The sequence below is a fragment of the Camellia sinensis genome, chromosome 14 (assembly GCF_055761805.1).
Source record: "Camellia sinensis isolate YWXY chromosome 14, ASM5576180v1, whole genome shotgun sequence".
Lineage (NCBI taxonomy): Eukaryota > Viridiplantae > Streptophyta > Magnoliopsida > Ericales > Theaceae > Camellia > Camellia sinensis.
The window spans coordinates 77754463-77775011 of NC_138974.1; the positions used below are offsets into that span (position 1 = coordinate 77754463).

The 20549-nt window shown below is 40.8% G+C and overlaps 1 protein-coding gene across 1 annotated transcript; it reads right to left on the reverse strand.

The window, feature by feature from the left end:
• Nucleotides 1-12954: 12954 nt before the first annotated feature.
• LOC145807096 (uncharacterized) lies at nt 12955-20298 on the reverse strand. Its single transcript, XM_082905024.1, has 2 exons — nt 19824-20298; nt 12955-12965 (listed from the first exon to the last, which is right to left on the reverse strand). Exons 1-2 carry the CDS (start codon nt 20296-20298, stop codon nt 12955-12957), a joined length of 486 nt encoding a protein of 161 aa, XP_082761150.1.
• Between the last annotated feature and the right edge of the window lie 251 nt (nt 20299-20549).

Here is a 20549-nt window from a genome sequence, read left to right on the forward strand (position 1 = left end):
AAAAATTGCTTTTTTGCGACGGTAAAACACCGTCGCAAATACTCCAAACGCCGTCTCAAAAGGTTTTTTGCGACGATAAGTGGCTTTTTGCGACGGCAAGGGGGAGGTTGCAACAAAGGGGGTTGCAAAAGGGTTTGCCGTCGCCTTTTATTTGTGACGGAAAAATGCCTTTTTTGCGACGGAAAAATTCTGTCGTAAATAACGCGTGAAAATCTGAGTTTTTTTGAGATGGCACTGTGCTGCCGTCGCTAAAAGGGTTTTTTGCGACGGCAAAAAATACCGTTGCTAAAAGCTTATTTGAGACAGCACCTGATGCCGTCACTAAAGGACTATTGGCGACAGCAATAACACCGTCGCTAAAGGCCCTACTTTTCAACCAATTCCCCTGTCTTTTGTGACAGTAAAGCTACCGTCGCAAAAAACCCTGGTTCAATTTTCTTTTTGAGACGGTGTGTGTGCTGCCATCTCAAAAAAAAAAAAAAAAAACTGTATTAAAATTATTAAAAAAATGAAAATAACCTGTATTAAATGAAAAATAACTAAAAAAAAAATCAATAATTACATAATAATATAAATACATACATAAACAAAAGTTGGCACATAATGAAAATTCATAATGTTGTTCCATTCATAACAATACATAAATAAAAATTTATAACAATAAAAATTATCCCACTATTTAAAATCTGATATTTAAAGAAGGCTACTAATCAATTGTAATCTGGCTCAACCTAATGAACAGAATAATACACCATATCAGAAACTACAATTGTTTTTGCTTACATGATAGCAATGTGTTCCACTCTGCTGGGAACAACAAATAAATCAAATTGATATTTAGAGAAGGCTACTAATCCATACACAAAGAATCAATTCAATCTATGCAATTTACAATTGCTCTTCATTTTCTGATGCCTAGTCTGAATCTTTAGATTTAAACATTCATTCATCCCCTGATGGTTCAGCAAAAGTTCATCCGAGTTTAAGAACAGACGGTTGGCAGATTTAGACATTGTCTGTGCAATATCCCGTGCAACTTTAATTTTCCTGAGTGTAAGAAATGACTGATTTTTGGAAATGGCTTCGCCAATCAGTTAAGCACTCTTGGCTTCACCCTGGATATAAAATATTTTTGACAACAATATGAGAGAAAGAGAGAGCTCATATAAACATATGGATGAAGTTGAAAAGCACTTCTCTCACCTGGGCTCTAATAATAGCACTTCTCTTGTCCTGCTCGCTTTCTCAACAACAAACTTGGCCCTCTTAGCTTCTTCTGCAGCACTTTGTTTTGCTTCAATTGCAGCTGTAAACTCCTTCCCAAAAGTTAGGCCTGTGATAGACACATCGTCCAAGGCAATGTTGAATGAGGTTGCTCTTTGTGTCAATATTTTTCTAATTTCCCGACTAACAGCCTGTAAACAACAAATCAACAATTTAGTTGGAGAAAAAAAATGATCTACTGAGTTTTTAATGGACAATCCGAAGAAAGTTGTGAACTGTCTATAGGAACTATAGGAATGGGATTTTAATCATTATTACAAAAAAAAATTGGCCAAGAAGAGCTATCTTAACCTATTCAACACAAATAACAGGAATTAAATAACAGAATAATTAAAGACAATCGACCTAGAGGAGACTGTTATTCATGGTTCTAGGTGCAATTAACATGTTTGTCAAACTTGGGAGTTGGATGAGATTAAGGCCGCTATAACTGAGGATATGAAGCCTTCCTTAGTGGCTGATAAGGTGGTGTGGCTGCATCTTCTGATGGGTAGTTCTCTATAAAGTCTGCTTGGGATAAGTGGAGAATTCATGGTTCTAGAGTTGCCTGGGCTAAGATTCTTATTCCTAGAATCAGTACTGTGGTTTGGGTTGCCATTCATAATAGACTGAACACTCTTGAGACTTGTAGTATTTGGTACTAGGAACTCTGCTACTTACTGTCTCTGTGATACTGGGACTGAGGATCATAATCACTTGTTTTTTAATTGTCAATTCTACTAAAGGGTTTGGAAAGTTATGCAGGATATGTGCAATATGAATGTTCCTCTATCAAATTGGACACGTTTGGTAGATTGGTTAACCAGTAATATTGAAGGCAATTGCACATTTATCAACAATAAGGAGATAAAACTAACTAATTTTTCTTTTGATATCTTCAATATATGATTTTTTTTTCCCTTGACTTTTAGCATTTTCTCAACAACCAAACAGACCATATATGATCACTTTAAACTTTTCTATTATATGCTAGATCTGGAAACAAGAATATATAAGAATGGAAACTCATATAACAATCATGAGTTTCGTGTTCTATTCTACTTTTCCATTTTTCTTGGATGGAAAAGACAAGTAGCCGCAGATTTGTTTTTTCCATCTCAGCTTTTATTCTCAATTTTCAATTTCTGATGTCTACTTGTTGTTTAAGGGTTCACTTTCCCCACCGCAATAATTAAAGTCAAAAAAAGTTGAAGAAAAGCAAAAGCTTATTTAACCCTTTTATTGTTGTTGTTTGTATGTGTTGTGTTTTGGGCCTAAAATAACAACAATAAAAAGGAGTTGATCTGTCTTTTAGAAAAGCTTATCCGGAGATGCCAAGTTAAAGTCGATCCATGAGATGGGCCTAAAATATCAATAAAAAATATAAGTTAGAAAAAAAAAATTAGCATATTCATGTGGACAGTGAATTTTTTTTTAAATTTTTTTTTTAAATACCGTGCAATTGGGATTCCAAAGACCCATTATGCATTATCTCATAAACAAGAAACCTTGCCTCGCCATGAATGCAGTAACCCAATAGCGAAACAATATTTTGATGCTCAATTTTACTTAACCAATCTATCTCACTTTGCAATTTGAATTGGTAATTAAAAGCAATCCATAAGTCGAAACGAGAATTGATAGTTAATCAACGCAACAAAACCTTTGTACACGCTTCGAAATCCACCGTCACCCAAAACATTGTTTTACTGAAAATTATTTATTGCGGCTACTAACAATTGATAGTTAATCAACGCAGCAAAACCTTTTTTATCAGCCATTCTCAAAGAATTGAATCTACCCAAAATTGGACCCAGTGAAATTCCATTTACAGCATCTTCAAATTCAAATTTAAAGAGAAAAAAAAATCACATAAGGTGAACAAGAAGCATCACAAGGGTAGCTATATTTTCTCAAGAATCTAGGAATAGTGAATGAGATTTTATTTATAAAGAAGATACCACGGCTCTGTTGGCTTTTTGCAATGGAGTTCTTCAAGTTTTTGTGTCTATAGATCCAGAAACAAAACAGAGATAGCAAAATTCCACAAAGGAGAGTTGAAGCAACAATGAGTGCTATAATAATTTTCTTATTCAAATCCTAGTGGTGCACTATAACAAAAATAAGAATAAAAAAAAGACAAAGAACAATGACTAAGAATAACAAAAAAAACATCTAAAAAACTAATGTATAATTCAAATTCATTTCAAGTGTGATCATATTTAAAATAAATTTAGACCACACTAATTTTTTTTATTATATTTTTTTGTATTTGGGTTTTAATCTCTAGCATTACTGATTTTGCGGCATGTTTCAGGGAGGGTTAAATCTTTGTTTAATAACAATACGATGATTACATTATCTTATCATAATTTATATTTTTCTCATAATATATAATTATTATATTAATTTAATAGATCTCCCACAACACATGATAAATAAAATTCCATAAAATAATAGAATATTACAACACAATTAATTATTTACCTTAACATAGGTTAATTATTTCTTTTCCACTACTCAAGGGCTTCTCTCTCCTCTCTCTCTCTCTCTCTCTCTCTCTCTCTCTCTCTCTTTTTGGGAGGGGGTATACATTATTGTGTTGGGTTGACAACACATTGTCAGTGTGCATTATAGTAATGATTTATCATAATCAATTGCAATGGTGAGCCATGTAAAAACCAGCCCCTACCATAAACTCCAAGGGCCTTATTGTCGGGAATAATAACCAAAATCACAATAAAACAGAGAGAAACTGACTAAATAACAATTGAAATAAAGTCAGAAAAGATTGAACCAGCATACATTTCGTGTCATAAAATTGGGAATGGTCCATAAAATTGATATAGTTCGCCTTCACGCCTGTTACTACTAAAGAATAATTCTAATAATTAACAAAAGATAAGGCAATGCATGCATATAAGCAATTATCCACCATAACCTGCAGTGAGTAATTCTAAAGGTTTGATATATGTAGTCACTACATCAATATTACCCTGGTTTAAATCTCACAAATATCATATATCAAATTTTTGCACAAAATTATGATACTTCTGAATCAATGATAAAAAAAAATTAAACTGGATTTGATAAAAAAAAAAAAAAGGTTCAAAATAGTCAAATATAAAAAAGCCTTGGCAACCTTTAAAATATTTCAGAGTGAAAAATGATTTTTCTTTCTTTGACAAAAAAACATGAAACAATAAATTATGCAACAATAATAAGCCTCAAATGGTTTCGAATCTACTAACATGTTCATGAACAAGATGTGGTTCAATGTGCAGCTGGAACATTGGAAACACTGTGGTCATAATGTCATTTTGGGACATAAAGCACCCAACTCTACTTTTGTCCCTTTGAACTCGAGAAATAAGATGTGAATGAACACCTCCAACCTGTTTATCAGATACTGTTTTATGATAAAACTGTGAATACAAGAAGGAGTGACAGGGTAGGACTTGGTGAGGCCAGGCAACATTGAAAGATTTTCTCCTTCTCCTACGCTTCTCCTCCTCCTCCAACGCTGCTCCGACGCCGCTCGCCGTCGATCGAGAGAGAGAGAGAGGGGGGTAAGAAGAGATTAGGGATTTTTGGGTTTGAGATTGGGGATTTTTTGTTTGGGGGAGGGGGCAAAGAGAGATTAGGGATTTTTGTTTGAGATTGGGGATTTTTTGTTGGGGGGCGGGAATGGAAAAAAAAGGGGCAGAAATAAAAAAGGGACGAGAATAAAAAATAAAAAATAAATAAATAAATAATTTTTTTTTTGGTTAGAAATGAAATTTAAATAACAAAATAACGCCGTTTAATTTTTTTTTTTTTTGTGACGAGGGTTGCCGTCGTAAAATTTTTTTATTTTTTGTTAAAATATATCTTTTTCATAGTTAATGAATTTTTTTAAAAAAATTCTTTTTTTTTTAGTTACTAAGATTGAAAATTTATTTCTTTCATTTTTATTTTAATGAAAAAAAATATTATTATTTTTTATTTGCTAGAAGTAGGGGTAATATTTTAATGAAAAATATTTTCCACTAAAATAAAAGTTAATTTTCTGTGGTCAGTGAAAAATATTTTTCCGCAGCCTATTTTTTTTGGTTATTAAAAATCATGAACTAATTTTTTGTGATAGAGGAGAGGAAACGGTAGTAGTGGTGAAGGTGGTGGATAAGAGATGATGGTGGTAGTGGTGGTGATGGCGAAGGAGATTAGTGGTGAAGTTATGGTAGTGGTAGAGTAGATGAAGTGGCAGGGGTGAATGAGAGGTAATGGTAGTAGTAATGGCAGTAGTGGTAGTGGTGGTAGTGGAGTGGTGGCAATGGTAGTAGTAATGGTAGTCGTAGAGGTGAAGTGGCGACAGTGGTAGTAATGGTGGTAGTGGAATGGCGTCTGTAGTAGTGGTGAAGGTGGTAAAGGAGATAGGTGGTGAGAGAGAGAGAGATGAGTGAGAGACAGATAGAGGAGAGAAAGAGCGAGAGAGCAGAGACAGAGTGATGAGCAAGAGAGAGAGAGAGACAAAGTGGTTGCTAAAAGTGCATTTTCTTGTAGTGGATAGATAAATCGAGAGGGAGCTCAGTAAATAGAGAAGACGGAAGGGAGAGAGTGAACAACACGAACACAGTGAGGGAGAGAGAGAGAGAGGGGGGGAGAGAGAGACAAAAAGATAAAGAGATAGAGAGTGAGAGACAGAAAAAAGAGACAGAGAGAGAAGAGAGATAACGAGAGAGACAGGGAGATAGAGAGATAGAGAGAAGAGAGATGAACGAGAGAGGCATAGAGAGAAGAGAGATGAACAAGGGAGATAGAGAGAGAGATAGAGAGAAGAGAAATGAGCGAGAGAGACAGAGAGAGATAGAAAGAAGAGAGATGAGCGAAAGAGACAGGGAGAGAAAAGAGATAAGAGAAGAGATAGATGAGTGAGAGACACACAGAGAGAGAGACAGATAAACAAAGAGAGAAGAGTGATGAGTGAGAGAGAGAGAAAGAGAAGATAGAGAGAGGAAGATGAAAAAATGGGTAAAAAGATATAGACAAATAAAGAGAGAGAACAAAAAAGAGTGAAAAGAGATAAACGAGAGAGTGACAGGGAGAGATGAGCGAGAGAGATAAAGAGAAAAGAGAGAGACAGAGAGAGAAGAGAAATAGACAGAAGAGAGATGAGAAAAGAGATGAGAGAAGAGATAGATGAGTGAGAGACATACAAAGAGAAAGAGAGACAGACAGACAGACAGACAGACAAACAGAGTAGAGTGATGAGTAAAAGACAAAAAGAGAAGAGAGAGATGAAGATGAAAAATGGGTGAAAAGAGACAGAGAGGGGGGTAAGAAGAGATTAGGGATTTTTGGTTTTGGGTGGGGTGGTTTGAGATTGGGGATTTTTTGTTTGGGTTAGGGGGGTTACAGAACGGGAATGGAAAAAAAAAAAAAGGGAAGGGGAAACATAGCGGGAATGAAAAAAAAAAAAAAATTCGGCCACAAATGAAATTTAAACAACAAAACGTGGTTTAAGCTTTTTTTTTTTTTTTACTTTTTTGCGACGGGGGTTACCGTCGCCAAGAAAAACTATTTTTTGTTAAAATAATTTTTTTTTTTGTAGTTAATGAATTTTTTAAAAAAAAAATCATTTTTTTTAGTTATAGATTGAAAATTTATTTGTTTTATTTTTATTTTAATGAAAAAAAAATATATATTATTATTTTTTTTATCAAAAAGTCACATTTTTTTGCGACGGCAAGTTGTGCCGTCTCAAAAAGGCACATTTTTCGCGACGGCAAGTTGTACCGTCTCAAAAAGTCACATTTTTTTTTGCGATGGCAAGTTGTGCCGTCTCAAAAGGTCACATTTTTTGCGACGGCAAATGTACCGTCACAAAAAGCTCCATCTCATAAGCCCACTTTTCTTGTAGTAAAAGCAAGTATTGAAAGCAAGCTTAAATAGCAAGTGTTATACCTCTTGAAGCAAAGGCACAAAATAGGCAACAATCCAAGCCCAAACCACTTGCTAGAGCTCAAACCAAGTCTCAATGAACCTCAACTCAAAGAGAAGTAACTTCTATCAAGGAAGTGTGTGCAAAAAGTGTAGAGAAAACAAGCTTCAAGGCACAAAATTGTAAGAGAGAGAGAGAGAGATCTAGAGAGAGAGAGAGCTTTTTTGTCTTCAAATTTTTCTAACCCCTCCACATGCAAGAAAGGGGTCCTATATATAGAAAATAAAAAATCTCCTCACAAAGATCCAGCCACACACGTGTTGGAAGATGCGAAAACATGTGTAAACAGCTGGCACAAAATATCACAAAATATCTACAGAAAAGGCTGATGGCCAGCAAGGCTTCATCGATGGCTGGCAAGGCATATCAATGGCCGGCAGGCCAAAAACCATGGCAGGAAGCCTTCAAGGATGGCCGGTAGGCCATCAAAAACTTCACCCTGAAAAGACCCAAGCATGATCCAAAAAGGAGGCAAAATAGATGCTTGGTTTAGAGAAGTCAAACCTGTTGCGTTCTGCCGTGGACTTCGAGTGTTCGGTGGGCAATCAAACTCATTATCGGATGTACTTGCAAAAACATCCATGTACCTGCAAGAACATCCAAGTCTTCCAAGGGCCGTAAAAAATGTGGCGTCTACAGTTGCCCCTCTTTGACAGAACTCGAAACTCATGAAATGACAGAGTGAATGTCAAAGGCCAGAGACGACCCATTTTGACAAGGCCGCAAGACTTGGATAAACATTCAAGACAGCAATAAATAGTTGCACCCGCCGGCCGCCTACGCACCCCCTTGCAAGGAATCAAACTAGCATAGTTCTGGGGCAAGATGCAAATGATATGCACGATGCAAAAACATAACTTATGATCATGTAATGAGACTGTAATGAGACATCTAGATGCAAATGTTATGCAAAGAAATGTGACACTCATACAGATCGAAGTAAGGTACAGCAAACTCAAACATGAACAGAAGTAAGTAATCATGAACCAAACCACATTTCATGCAGAAAGGATGTAAGAAAATTATGCAAGCTTAATTACGCATCACGCAGGAAAGGCAAGGAATAACACAACCGTCGGGCGCACCCAAGGTGTCAAACAAGATTCCAACGCGTCGCACGCGAAAGGAGAGAAGGGATGGTATGAACACCGGACATACCTGACTATTCTTAACCAAATGGAACGGTGATGAACATCGGAACACATCCAAATGTTTATGACCAAAACAAGGAACGATGGTAATCATCGGAACACGTACAAATGCTTGTAACCAAAACAGGGAGTGGTAGTAAACATCGGAACACGTCCAAACGCTTTTAACCAAAATAGGGAGTGGTGGTGAACATCGGAACACGTACAAATGCTTTTAACCAAAACAGGGAGTGGTGGTGAACATCGGAAAATGTCCAAATGCTTTTAACCAAAACAGGGAGTTACAAAGGACAGGAATGATCTCACCTAGAACTCCTCTGGATGAATCGTACATACAATATTGTGCCTGCATAAGAAAGAAAATTAACAAGCAAAACATAATAAGAGTGCATGTTCTATGCAAGACGAATAACTATGACAAAATGTTAAAGACATGTTTTATGCACAACATGCAAGAAACAAAACAAAAGCATATTCTATGCAGTGTGAGCCAGAGCATGTTCTATGCAACATTAGGATACATATTCTATGCAACAGTATAGGATGCATGTTCTATACAGTGATCAATGCATGTTCAATGCGCGATTAACAACATGTTCTATGCAAAACACCAAATGCATGCTCTATGCGAATGGGAAACAAAAGCATGCTCTATGCAAATGTGAGAAGTGCACTTTCTATGTGAAATGCACGTTCCATGCAACGACAAAGAATTGTACGTTCTATGCGATGACAAAAGCGTGCTTAATAAAACTGACTCAGTCGCAACTTCCGATTTACCTCTCGGAAGAGTTACAACAAGTTAAAAGGATACATCTCATTGACGTTGATTAGCGATGAATCATCATGTATCAAAGACACGGTTTGAAGCTTCCGCAGAGGCAATTTCAACCAAACACTGAGCATTCCTTTCACTTATTGAAATCCAAGAACACCCATAGGAGACTCTTGGACACTTGTCGGCCACAAGAGGGACCCGCCGGCCACCTGCCGGCCACCAGTGTGCCTTGTCGGCCATGGATGGCAAGCCGAGGGCAAAAAGGGTTTTTTGGCTTGGGTCTTTAAAAATAGGGCATGGCACTTCATTTCCACACAACCCCACATCCGAAATTCTTCCTTCTTTTGCTCCTTCTCTCTAGACCCGCACTTTCTACGAGTTTTCCAACACCCCACACAAACTTTGTTCGCTAAATCCACTTAGTTCTCTTAGCTTTGAACCGATTGGAATTTGATTTCGACGCTTATTTCTTCATTTCACCATTCTAGGTTTATTCCCATCGAGTTTCTCTCGAGTTTTGTGCACTTTTCCATGTTTTGACTTTTTTCTTCATTTTCTCTCTTTGGGTTGACTTTTTCAAAGTTTTCCTCTTCTTCACTTTTCTTCACTTTCCACTTATGTCACACCTTTTCAGATGGTAGATGATCTTCCTCATGATGGGGTTCCCCCGGAGCTTCCACCCGTAGATTTCGAGGCGGACTTCTAGGTCAAGCCCAAGGCAGAGCCAGAGCCATTACCGTTGAGTATATGGCCTTTTGATCTAGTGAGGTACCATCCTCAGACACACGTATTGCCCACTGAGAGAGGCATCAGATCCTTTACTGACTTCACTGAGGACGCACCAGAGGACCTCCTGTTGAGGGAGCCAGCGTCTCATTTATCGGCCATTGTCGTTGAGGTACAAAAACTATTTTTATGCTTTACTACCCTTAACTAGTTGCATTTCTCACACTGCCTTCATCTAACTGTATCACATACATTGTCTTGATCTGATTGCATTTCATGCATTACATTGGTCTAATTGCACTTCATGTATTACCACAGGGTGAGTCTCGCGCCTTCAGAGGCTATGGTAGGATGACCGCTTGAGATTGGTATGGTGAGCTCCCAGTTGAAGTTCATGACATCGTTGATGAGACAAGCTTTGGCCATTTCTGTCCCAGTTTTACACGGGTTGTAGCAAGTCGTCCTCTCTTAGGAGCACTGGTGGAGAGGTGGTGGGGCACCACCAAATCCTTCCACTTTTTCACCATGGGGGAGATGACGATGACTCCCTACGACTTTGCCATGATCACTGGCTTAAGCATAGAGGCCGATCTGATCCCTCTAGATCCTGATATGGGGGCATGAGAGGCTACATGGCTCGAGCTGCTTGGGGCACATCCACCGATATATCGAGCAAGTATGGTGCGATACAGTTGGTTTGAGGAGAGGTTCATGGAGACTGAGCCCGAGACGATTGAGGAGATAGAGTAGTATGCCAGAGGCATCCTCATGTTCATCTTCGGTACCACCTTGTTTTCAAACAAGTGGAACACCGTGGGTCTATATTTGCTGAGTGCCTTGGTGGTGTTTCCTCAAGTTCAGTTTTATGATTAAAGCAGAGTTGGCCTCACTACATTGTAGAGATATATAAGCTCTTCCTCCCGTCTACAAGGGAATTTGGTTGGAGGCTACTGGCGAGCTTGGGAGGTACAGATCTCAATTCCCTCTTCACACTTTAAATTTTCTGCTCAGCATTTCATACTTTGTATATGTTCTACATATGTCCTTTCTACTTTGCACTCTCTACATCTGTTCATACTGTGTTGGTAATATACCTCTGTATTCTTCCTGTAGTTATAGGTATACACATATTTCCCGGCTCTTGCCCCAAAGCCTGTGGATGAGGTTCCATTGACAGTCCCCTTTTCTCGGGTATATGACAGCCAGCTCTACCATAGGACCCGCGAGTCCTTCATGTTCTTCCGCTAGTATTTCGACATGGTAGCGGCGCATGAGGTAACCCAAAACAAAGTCATTTTTTTTTCTTTACAACTACTTTGATCCACACATTAGCAATCAACAGCGACTAATAATTTGTTCATTTTTTTATTTCAGATCACATGGCAGCCCTAGGCTATGATACCGACAGAGCTTCGAGCCTGGTACAATGCAGCTCGGATCGTTACCCGCCATCACATTCTTCTTGAGGGCCCGATTTGCAGAGCCTGGTTCCTAGGTGAGCGCTTTGTGCGTCAAACTTTGGACCTACCTACTCTGTTTATACCGATGACACCTCCAGCGTCCATGAGAGCAACACACAACTTGTCTACTGACGAGGTGATCTAGTTTACGGTAGGGCTGGAGGCTGAGTATTTCTGTATAGAGGGCAATTATATGGTCTTTACCAGACACACCTGATGCGCTTTTGACCGGCGTTCATGAGGGTGAGGAAGTGGGAGCTCCTACCGTGAGGGTGAGACGCAGAGCGACTCGAGCAAGCAGAGCCTGTAGCAGAGGGACTTCCTAGGTGAGGCAGGGGACCGGGTGGCCAGAGCTGCCTACTAAACTTACTTGCTGGCAGTATACTGGAGAGGCATATCAAATCCCGATCGAGCCCGCAGCAGCTAGGCATAGATACACCAGAGCCCAGGACGAACCTCCGGTATGCACTAAAGTTCTCATTTTTTTTCTATTCTTGCTCAAATACTCAGATATTCATTCCTTCTGAACACTAATCAATTCCAAATTGCATCTGCAGGCACCTCCAGGATATACCGAGGATCTATTAGAGATGGTGGCCTCATTCGAGGGCATGATCTTGAGGAGGGAGGCACTACTCAGCTTCCACAGCATCCAAGTAATTTCTTTAGTTTTCTTACATTCCAGTCATCAAATTTCCACTGACATACTGAAACTGACATTTCAACTGAACACTTCCTACACTACACTAGTACACTGTATCTGAACCACACTGCACTGATACATTGCATCTGAATTCTGCATCTGAATTTTGCATTTTCACACTATATTCATACTCTGCATCTGAATTTATCATGTACACCATGCTTGCATCTGATACACATACTATGCCTGACATATACCAGCTGCCTTTTCAGGTCCCACTTTTACCGACAACACCGGCGGCAGCAGGACCATCAGCACCCCCTCCAACAGCAGGGAGAGAGAGATAGGTTCCAGCACGCGGCTGAGGCCGAGCTAGGAGCTCCGGAGTTGAGAGTGGCCTTTCAGAGCCTATTCTGAGTGAGGATGATATGGAGACCAGCGAGGCCGTGGAGAAAGCGAGTCAACATGTTGATTCATCTGAGAGTGCAGATGATGACGCTGGCTCAGATTCTGCTAGTGGTAAGGCTACTGAGGCTGAGGAGGGCTCCGAGGCAGAGAGCGAAGACGGCTCTGATTCAGACTCTGATTCAGGTTCAGACAGTGGTGCCAATGGAGACAGTATCGCAGAATCCATTCCGCCGAGAAAGAGGACGAAAGGGGCCACTCGAGCCTGAGATAGCAGGCGTTGATCTATCTATATTTTTGCTTAGTTTCTTTTTACTAGTAATGTTAGCACTTTGTATAGTTTCAGAAAGGTTTTATTTCTCTAAAAACTTGTACTGCACTTTTGCAAAAAGGTGACCATGATCGAAAAGAAAACCAGCTTTTTGACAAAAAAGTGTTGTATTTTGCATTCTGAGAACCGCATAACATTGCATAGCATAAAAATGAGATTGATCTTGATTGAAAACCAAATATTTGTATTGTCGTAACAATCTGAATCAAGTAACGAATCAACCAACAACTGAAATAATCAAAGTAATACCACTCGATAATCAAAATAACTACAACTCGATAAAGAAAACAGTCCGATATACAACAAAACGACTCAATAAACAACTCGATTACCAAAACAACGTGATAAATAAAACAATTTGATAGACAAACAATTTAAACACAACTCGACAAATTTACTAAAGTTGAAAGGAGTGAAAACAACACCTCGAAACACACAAAGAACAGAATATAACTTCTGCATCCAACTAATTCCTAACAAAGGAAGACAAAAGGCACAAGAGGAAGGCCTGCCGGCCATCTATTCCTCCTACCAGCCATAAATAGGCCTCTGCCGGCCATCATTGAACTAAACCTCCAAGATGTCGACACCTGGCCTCCACTCACTGCCTTATCTTCTATAAAAGCTCCAGCTTCATGATTTCTTCATTTCAATTGCTATTTAGCCACAAATGGAGCCGTTTTTCACCGAAAAACTTGCAAATTGGATTGCAACTTTAGATGGCTCGGAAAAAGTGAATTTTCGGGGTTTCGAGATAAATACACTATTCCTGCTAAGTCGTTCTCCACTTTGTTTTCCGTTCCTACATGCCGCAGCTAAATGTTGGGACCCGGTTACGCATGTTTTCTGCTTTGGAGGGTAAGAGATATGCCCTATAATTGAAAAATTCCAAGTTTTGATGGAATCCCGGCGTAACGAAGAAATTCTGCCTCAGTCCCATTTTAACCACATCCAAGCTTTAGGGAGTATGTATGGGCTCACTTTACATGATGCCCGATCCTTGGTTCACAATGTAAAGCTAGATATCTCCAGTTTGATTCATCGAATTTCTGATGTTGGTGGCCGTGGCCAACGTCTTTGGCAGGGTTTTCGACAACATGCCTTCTTCTTGTGTATGTTGGCTCATTTTCTTCTTGCCCCAAGTTTCGGAGGGTCTAGCATTCGACTGATTGAAGTGGCCCAAGGCTTGAAAGAGAGCAAGAGCTGTATTGGCCTAGCATTGGCTGTGACTTTAATGGGCTTGGACGCCTTCCACCGGCGAGAGACAAACAAGTTTGCAGGAAGTCCACTACTTTTGTAGGTAATGTTTCCCACCCTATCTCAGATATGTTTCTCACATCACTCGGCACTCGGCACTCATGCTTTATCTCGGTCTCTTTTTTTTTTTTCTTCAAAACCCTTTCTCACTTTTTCTCTCCACATACACCTCTCTATTCTTTAATCTCTCTTATTTTTCATCCCTCCCCAGATATGGCTCATGGACAGGATAAAGGTAGTGGACTCTTGCCGAGAATATTCAGCACGAGGCTATTTCTTTCGCCAACAACTAGTTAATTTCCCGAACGAAAGGTCGTGGTGCCATTAGATGTGCAACAGGTCTGTTGTTGACATTGCTTGACGTTGCCCCTAGTTTGATCTGCCCGAGATGAGCTACAGCATGGCTCGGCAACCCGGCATTCAACTGATTGGCTTGACACACTATGTATTCTACTTTTCGTTCTAATTCAGGCGTCAGTTTGGACACGACCAAACTTGCCCAGAAGAGGGGGTAGAGTACCCGGCTCCATTCTTCGTCCAAGGCTCATAATTAGCTTGATGTCCCACTGCTTGGAGAACAAGAGAACTTCTGGCTCCCGCTCCCAATTTTAGTTGCGCCCATTCCAGCAAATGCCTAGCTTGGCTTGAAGATGAGGCACAAATTGGGCCTACTTTAGCATCTGAAGCTTCCACAAACTCAAGGAGGGGACGCAGGAACATCTGATTTACCCATGCCCCAAGTTTATTGCTTTAATCTGTTCTTTCAAATTTTCCTTTTGAATATAATAAAAAGAAACTTTGATTTGCATCAAGAGATGGGGAACTTTGTATTGAAATCAATGAAATTGAAGTTGTGGGCACTGAAAATTTTTCTTTTCGTCCAAAATGGTCTAAGTTGTAAAAAGATTAATTTGAAGAAAATCAACTTTTATTAAAACTTTTCAAAACCATTTTTGATAAGGATCACAACTTGACACGCATGGAATCTATCCTCGAGATGTAAACCCCGAATCCAGCAAATGGAAAGTTACCCCTTGTCTAAAGAGCACTGCACCGCAATAGAATATTGCCCCTTGTATGAATAGCACTGCACTGTAACCAACTCTTATAGGGAAGATCACAACCAAACTCTTGAGATACAGAAAAGACAAAGATGACCTGAACAATCTCATGGACAGGACAGTTAAGTTTGAAGTGTTTACGGCTGAGCTTCAGAATGAAGTTACCTACGTATCCCGAAGATGGGAATCAAGCTTTAAGTAGTTCAGTTCAGGTTCACTCGGGTATTAACACTCTCCTTTTGCGTTCTAACTTTTGCCAAGGCCGCCTTTTCTGGGTTTTTAACCTTGTGAGCTCAGTTTTTCTTATTTCAAATTTTTTGTGCTTTAACTTTTGCCTAGGTCGCCCTTTCGGGTTTTCGGCCTAGCGAGCCACTCAAGGATAGTATTTCTTCAACTTGTCCATGTTGATTGGTTGGGAGAATTCGAGGCCATCTAGGTCCACAAGAATGACAGCTCCACCCGACCAAATTGATTTGATGATGTAAGGACCAATCCAATTAGGTCTGAACTTGCCTTTCAGCACCAAATCCCCTTCTTTCAGATTCCTGGACTTAACTTTCTTGTTGAAAGCCCTGGCAATTCTGTGTTTGATATCCTTGGACATGGTACAATGCTTTCAGCCTTCTCTTATCAAACAACATTAGTTCCTTGAACCTGCTCTGTTGCCAATCTGCTTCTACTATCTGGCACTCAACCATAACTGGTAGCGATGGAACCTCTAGTTTGATCGGTAGAACAGCTTTCATCCCATAAACAAGAGAATACGGAGTTGCCCCAGTAGATGTTCGAATTGAAGTCCTATAGCCCTAGAGAGTAAATGGCAATTTGTCTGGCCAGTCCCTATAGGTTTTCACCATCTTCTGTAGAATGTGCTTGGTGTTCTTGTTGGCAGCCTCAACAACTCCGTTAGTTTGTGGCCAATAGGTAGATGACTAATGAATAGCCACGTTGTATTTCTCCAACAAGTCGATCACTTCTTTCTTGAAGTGGGAACCATTGTCCAAAATAATCTCATTCGGGACCCCATAATGACAAATGATATTAGTCCTGATGAACTTGGCAACATGCGACGCTTTCAGCACTGCATAGGACTGGGCTTCCACCCACTTTGTAAAGTAGTCTATTGCCACCAGGATATATTCATGCCTATTTGACCTTTTCGGCGTAACTGCCCCAATGACGTCAATTTCCCAGACTAAAAAAGGCCATGGCAAAGTCATGTTGTATAGCTTTGACGGCAGAATGTTCATGCGATTTGCATGAATTTGGCATTTGTGGCATCGCCGAACAAAACCAATACAATCCTCCTCCATGGTAGACCAGTAATAACCTTACCGGAGAATCTTCCGAGCCAACATTGCCCCATTCATGTGCAATCCGCACTCCGCTCCGTAGATGGCTTCCTTTAGGCGCTTCGCCTCTTCTACATCAACACACAGCTTGTGTATTCCCAGATGACCACGTTTGTACAGCTTACCCCCGTAAATGATAAATTGAGCAGCCATTTGTTGTATTGCCCTTTTATCTTTGGCATTTGCCCCTAATTTATAAGCCTCATTTTCCAAGAAGTTCCAGACATCATAATACTAGGGGTTCTGATCTTGTACTTCATCTATTACGGCGATCAACTCGTAGGCTCACGCATACCTCAGTTCAATAATAATCGAATGCATCCGGACTCCCAAAGGGATGTCTATCATGGAAGATAGAGTTGATAAGGCATCAGCGAACCTGTTGTTCTCTCTTAATAGATGCGTGAAGGTTAGCTTCTCAAACCTAGGAATCAGAACATCCAAGGTCTGGTGATAGATTTTCATCCTTTCTTCTTTAACCTTCCAATGTCCTTTTGCTTGAGACACAACCAGGTTCTAGTCCCCAATGACGTCCAACCTTTTTGCCGCTAGTTCCAGGGCGGCTTCCAATCCAGTGATACACGCCTCGTATTTTGTTTCGTTGTTAGATACCTTGAACCGGAGTTTGAAAGCTATGTGTATATGGGAATTGTCCGGTGCTATCAGTAACACCCCTATCCCATAACCATACTGGTTAGACGCTCCGTCAAAGTACATTGTCCAGATCTCTTCCTCGACCTGTAGAATAGCTTCATCTGGGAGCAGGTATTCTACTGCTTCGTCCCCTTCCATTGGGTGATCTACCAGAAACTCTACTACTGCTCTCTCCTTGACAGACTTGCGAGTCATATACTTCAAATCAAATTCGGAAAGAAGAAGCAGCCAACGAGCTAGCCTACCCGTAATCACTGGTTTCTCAAAGAGATATTTGATGGGATCTAATCTCGAAACCAGAATTACAGAGTGAGCTAACAGGTAATGCCTCAACTTCTTGGTGGCCTATACCAAAGCTAAGCTAGCCTTTTCCAGCGGGGTGTGACGGGTCTCATATTCCAGCATCTTCCTGCTCAGGTAATAGATAGCTTTCTCCACTTTATCCTCAGATTCCTGCGCAAGCATGCAGCCCATTATTGTGTTGGTTACTGACAGATACAAAATCAACGGCTTCTCCAGCTCTAGCAGTGACAACACAGGCGAGTTTTAGAGGTACTGCTTGATCTGCTCAAAAGCAAACTGACATTAGTCATCCCATTGGAATTTCTTTCCTTTCTTCAAGAGACCAAATAGTGGTTCACAAGTCATGGTTAATTTTGCAATAAACCGTCTTATAAATTGCACTTTATCCAGAAAGCCTCACATCTCCTTTTCAGTCCCTGGTGGTGGCATTCTAGTATAGCCTTTATTTTGGAAGGATCAAGCTGGATGCCCCTCTATGTGGTCAGGAAACCCGACATTTTCCCCGCTGTGACACAAAAAGTGCATTTCTGTGGATTCAGCCTCAACCGATATTCTCTGATCCGTTTGAAGAATTTCTTCAAGGCGGTGTAGTGGCTATCTCTTTCCTTGGACTTGACAATCATGTTGTCCACGTACACCTCAACCTCTTTGTGGATCATATCATGTTAATATTGGTTGCATCATGTTGATAAGTAGCCCCAGCATTTTTCAGACTGAATAGCATCACCCTGTAGCAGTAGGTTCCCCACGACGTGGTGAAGGCAATCTTCTCTCTATCCTCGGGTGCCTTCAAAATCTGGTTGTACCCGGAAAACCCATCCATAAAGGAGAGCAACGCATGGCCTGCTGTGAAGTCCACCAACTCATCGATATGCGGTAGAGAAAAGTTGTCCTTTGGATCGGCTCTATTTAGATCTTTGAAATCCACACACACCCGAATTCTACCATCTTTCTTCGGCACCGGAATGATATTGGCCAACCAAGTCGGATACCCAGATACTAGCAAAAATCCTGCATCTATCTGCTTGGTGACCTCCTCCTTAATCTTCAAAGCCCAATCCGGGCGTATTAGCCGAAGTTTCTGCTTCACGGGTTGGGCCTCGAGGTCAAAAGGGATCCGGTGCTATACAATCTCAGTATCGATTCCAGGCATGTCTTCGTAGGACCATGCGAAAACATCTTTGAAATCTTTTAATAAAGTGACTAAGCACTCGCATTCCTCCGAAGACAACATGGACCTGATCTGGACCAGACGCGGATCCTTCTCAGTGCCTACATTAATTGGAGTGATTTCATCAACAAGGGGTTTTACAAACCTCTCATTCTCTCGATCAGTCAAATGTTTCAAAACGAGAGGAATTCCTTCCTCGTCGTTTTTATCAAAATTTTGAAAGTCATGATCAATGCAATATACAAGTGGCATAGAGAAGTACTCAGAAACAACCGTGGTATTCACATTCAAAAGTTCCAGCTCGTCCAATTCCTCAGTTACAACCAACTTAAAAGAAAAGGAAAAAGTCGACCTAGACAAAACAACGGCATCCGGGTTATCAACCCCAAGAATACCAGACTCCAACTCAAAAGAATTGGAATCTGATTCTGACTCCACAGACTCTGTGGAATCAAATCTTGGCTCACTACCTGATTCAGAACTGCTGGACAAAAATCCCTCCTCTAGCTGCCAAATGAGAGAGAGTGCTTTAGATGCATCCAGAATACCACCGGAAGGGTCCACACCTGATTGGTCTCTGATCATGGAAATGGTTAGGTCATCCCTTAAGCTCTCTGGTTTGATCTGAGGATCCGAAAGGAGACAAGCCAGTGCTGCTCCTATCTCAAGTTCATTATGGTTGGACTCACCCTCTGTGCCCTGTTCAGCCTCAGCAGTTAATTCAATTTGTTGCTCTAAGGCTTCATCCTCTTGTAGCTGTAAGTGGAAGAAAATCTCGAAGTCGGGTAGATGCCACTTCTCGGAGTTTAACCACAGCTCAGGAAAGCCACAAAATGGGAAGTCTTCCCCCTCTCGGACAAAACGGTCGTTCAGAGTTCCCTAAATTGGCCTATGTACAAGTTCATAGTGTTTCCCACTTTGCTTTGCTTTGGCTCTTCTTGCCATTTCCTTCCATTTTCTTACCTAGTCCTCTTTGGTAGGCGTGTAGCCCAAGCCAAAGGCATGAGGGTTATGTGGCACTTCGGCTAATGCAGTAACACCTTTCTGACCGCTCTTTCTTAATCCTATCCCGGGATATGCTGTAGCTTGTTCATGAGGTAGACTGATTGAGCACTGACGTACAACCCCTCATCAATAGCCAAGATATCTTGCACCACCCGGGCCTCAGCCAATGTAAACCCAGACAAGAAAAAATCCTTGTCGCCATGTACGATTTCTAGTACGGGTGTCGTAACCTCAAGTAGAGGATGTATAGATGAATTTCCAAACACGATGGCCACCCCCTTACCATGGGGGTACTTCAGCATCTGATGAAGAATGGAAGAAACAGCTTTCACATGGTGCAACCAGGACCATCGAAGTAACAAGTTGAAGGTAGCCGGAACATCCAGGACGTGAAACTCAAAATCATGTTGGGCCAGCCCGACCTGTGTTCTGATTTGAACTGTTCCCATCATTTCTCTACTCGTGTTGTCATAGGCTCGGATCACCTGGGCCGTGGGTATAAAGTCTGCTGGCTTCAAGCTATTAGCATAGGCCATACGCGATGGACAAACATTGATCGCAGACCTAGTGTCAACCAATGCAATCGGCACCCACTTCTCTTTACATTCAACTGAGATGTATAAGGGTTTGTTATGCGCAGAACCCTCGGGCGACAATTCCTTATCTGAGAAGGTCAAAGTCGGTGAAGCACCTCCCGGGAAGACAAGTCCCACTAATTGTTCTGGGGTTGTGTCGATAAACAGCTTGGCCTTATCCATCGCTGACAAGACAGCTTGTCGGTGCATGCGCGAAGCCATAAGCAACCCCCAGATAGATATGTCCGCTTAGATCTTCTTTAACTGTTTCAACACAGCCTTTTCCCGGATGCTTCAGGTTGGTCCAGGTTTGGGGGCTTGAAGTACCGTCCGCTCCTAGTCATGTGATCCACCTCCTCAAAGTACCAAGTGTCGTCTGGCAGGTCCTAACCCTAATCCTCATCAGTGTGGGGAAGATACAGATCATCATCTTC

Excerpts from the sequence above, each read along its gene's own strand:
- LOC145807096 (XM_082905024.1), bottom strand. The coding sequence starts at position 20,298 with ATGGATAAGGCCAAGCTGTTTATCGACACAACCCCAGAACAATTAGTG.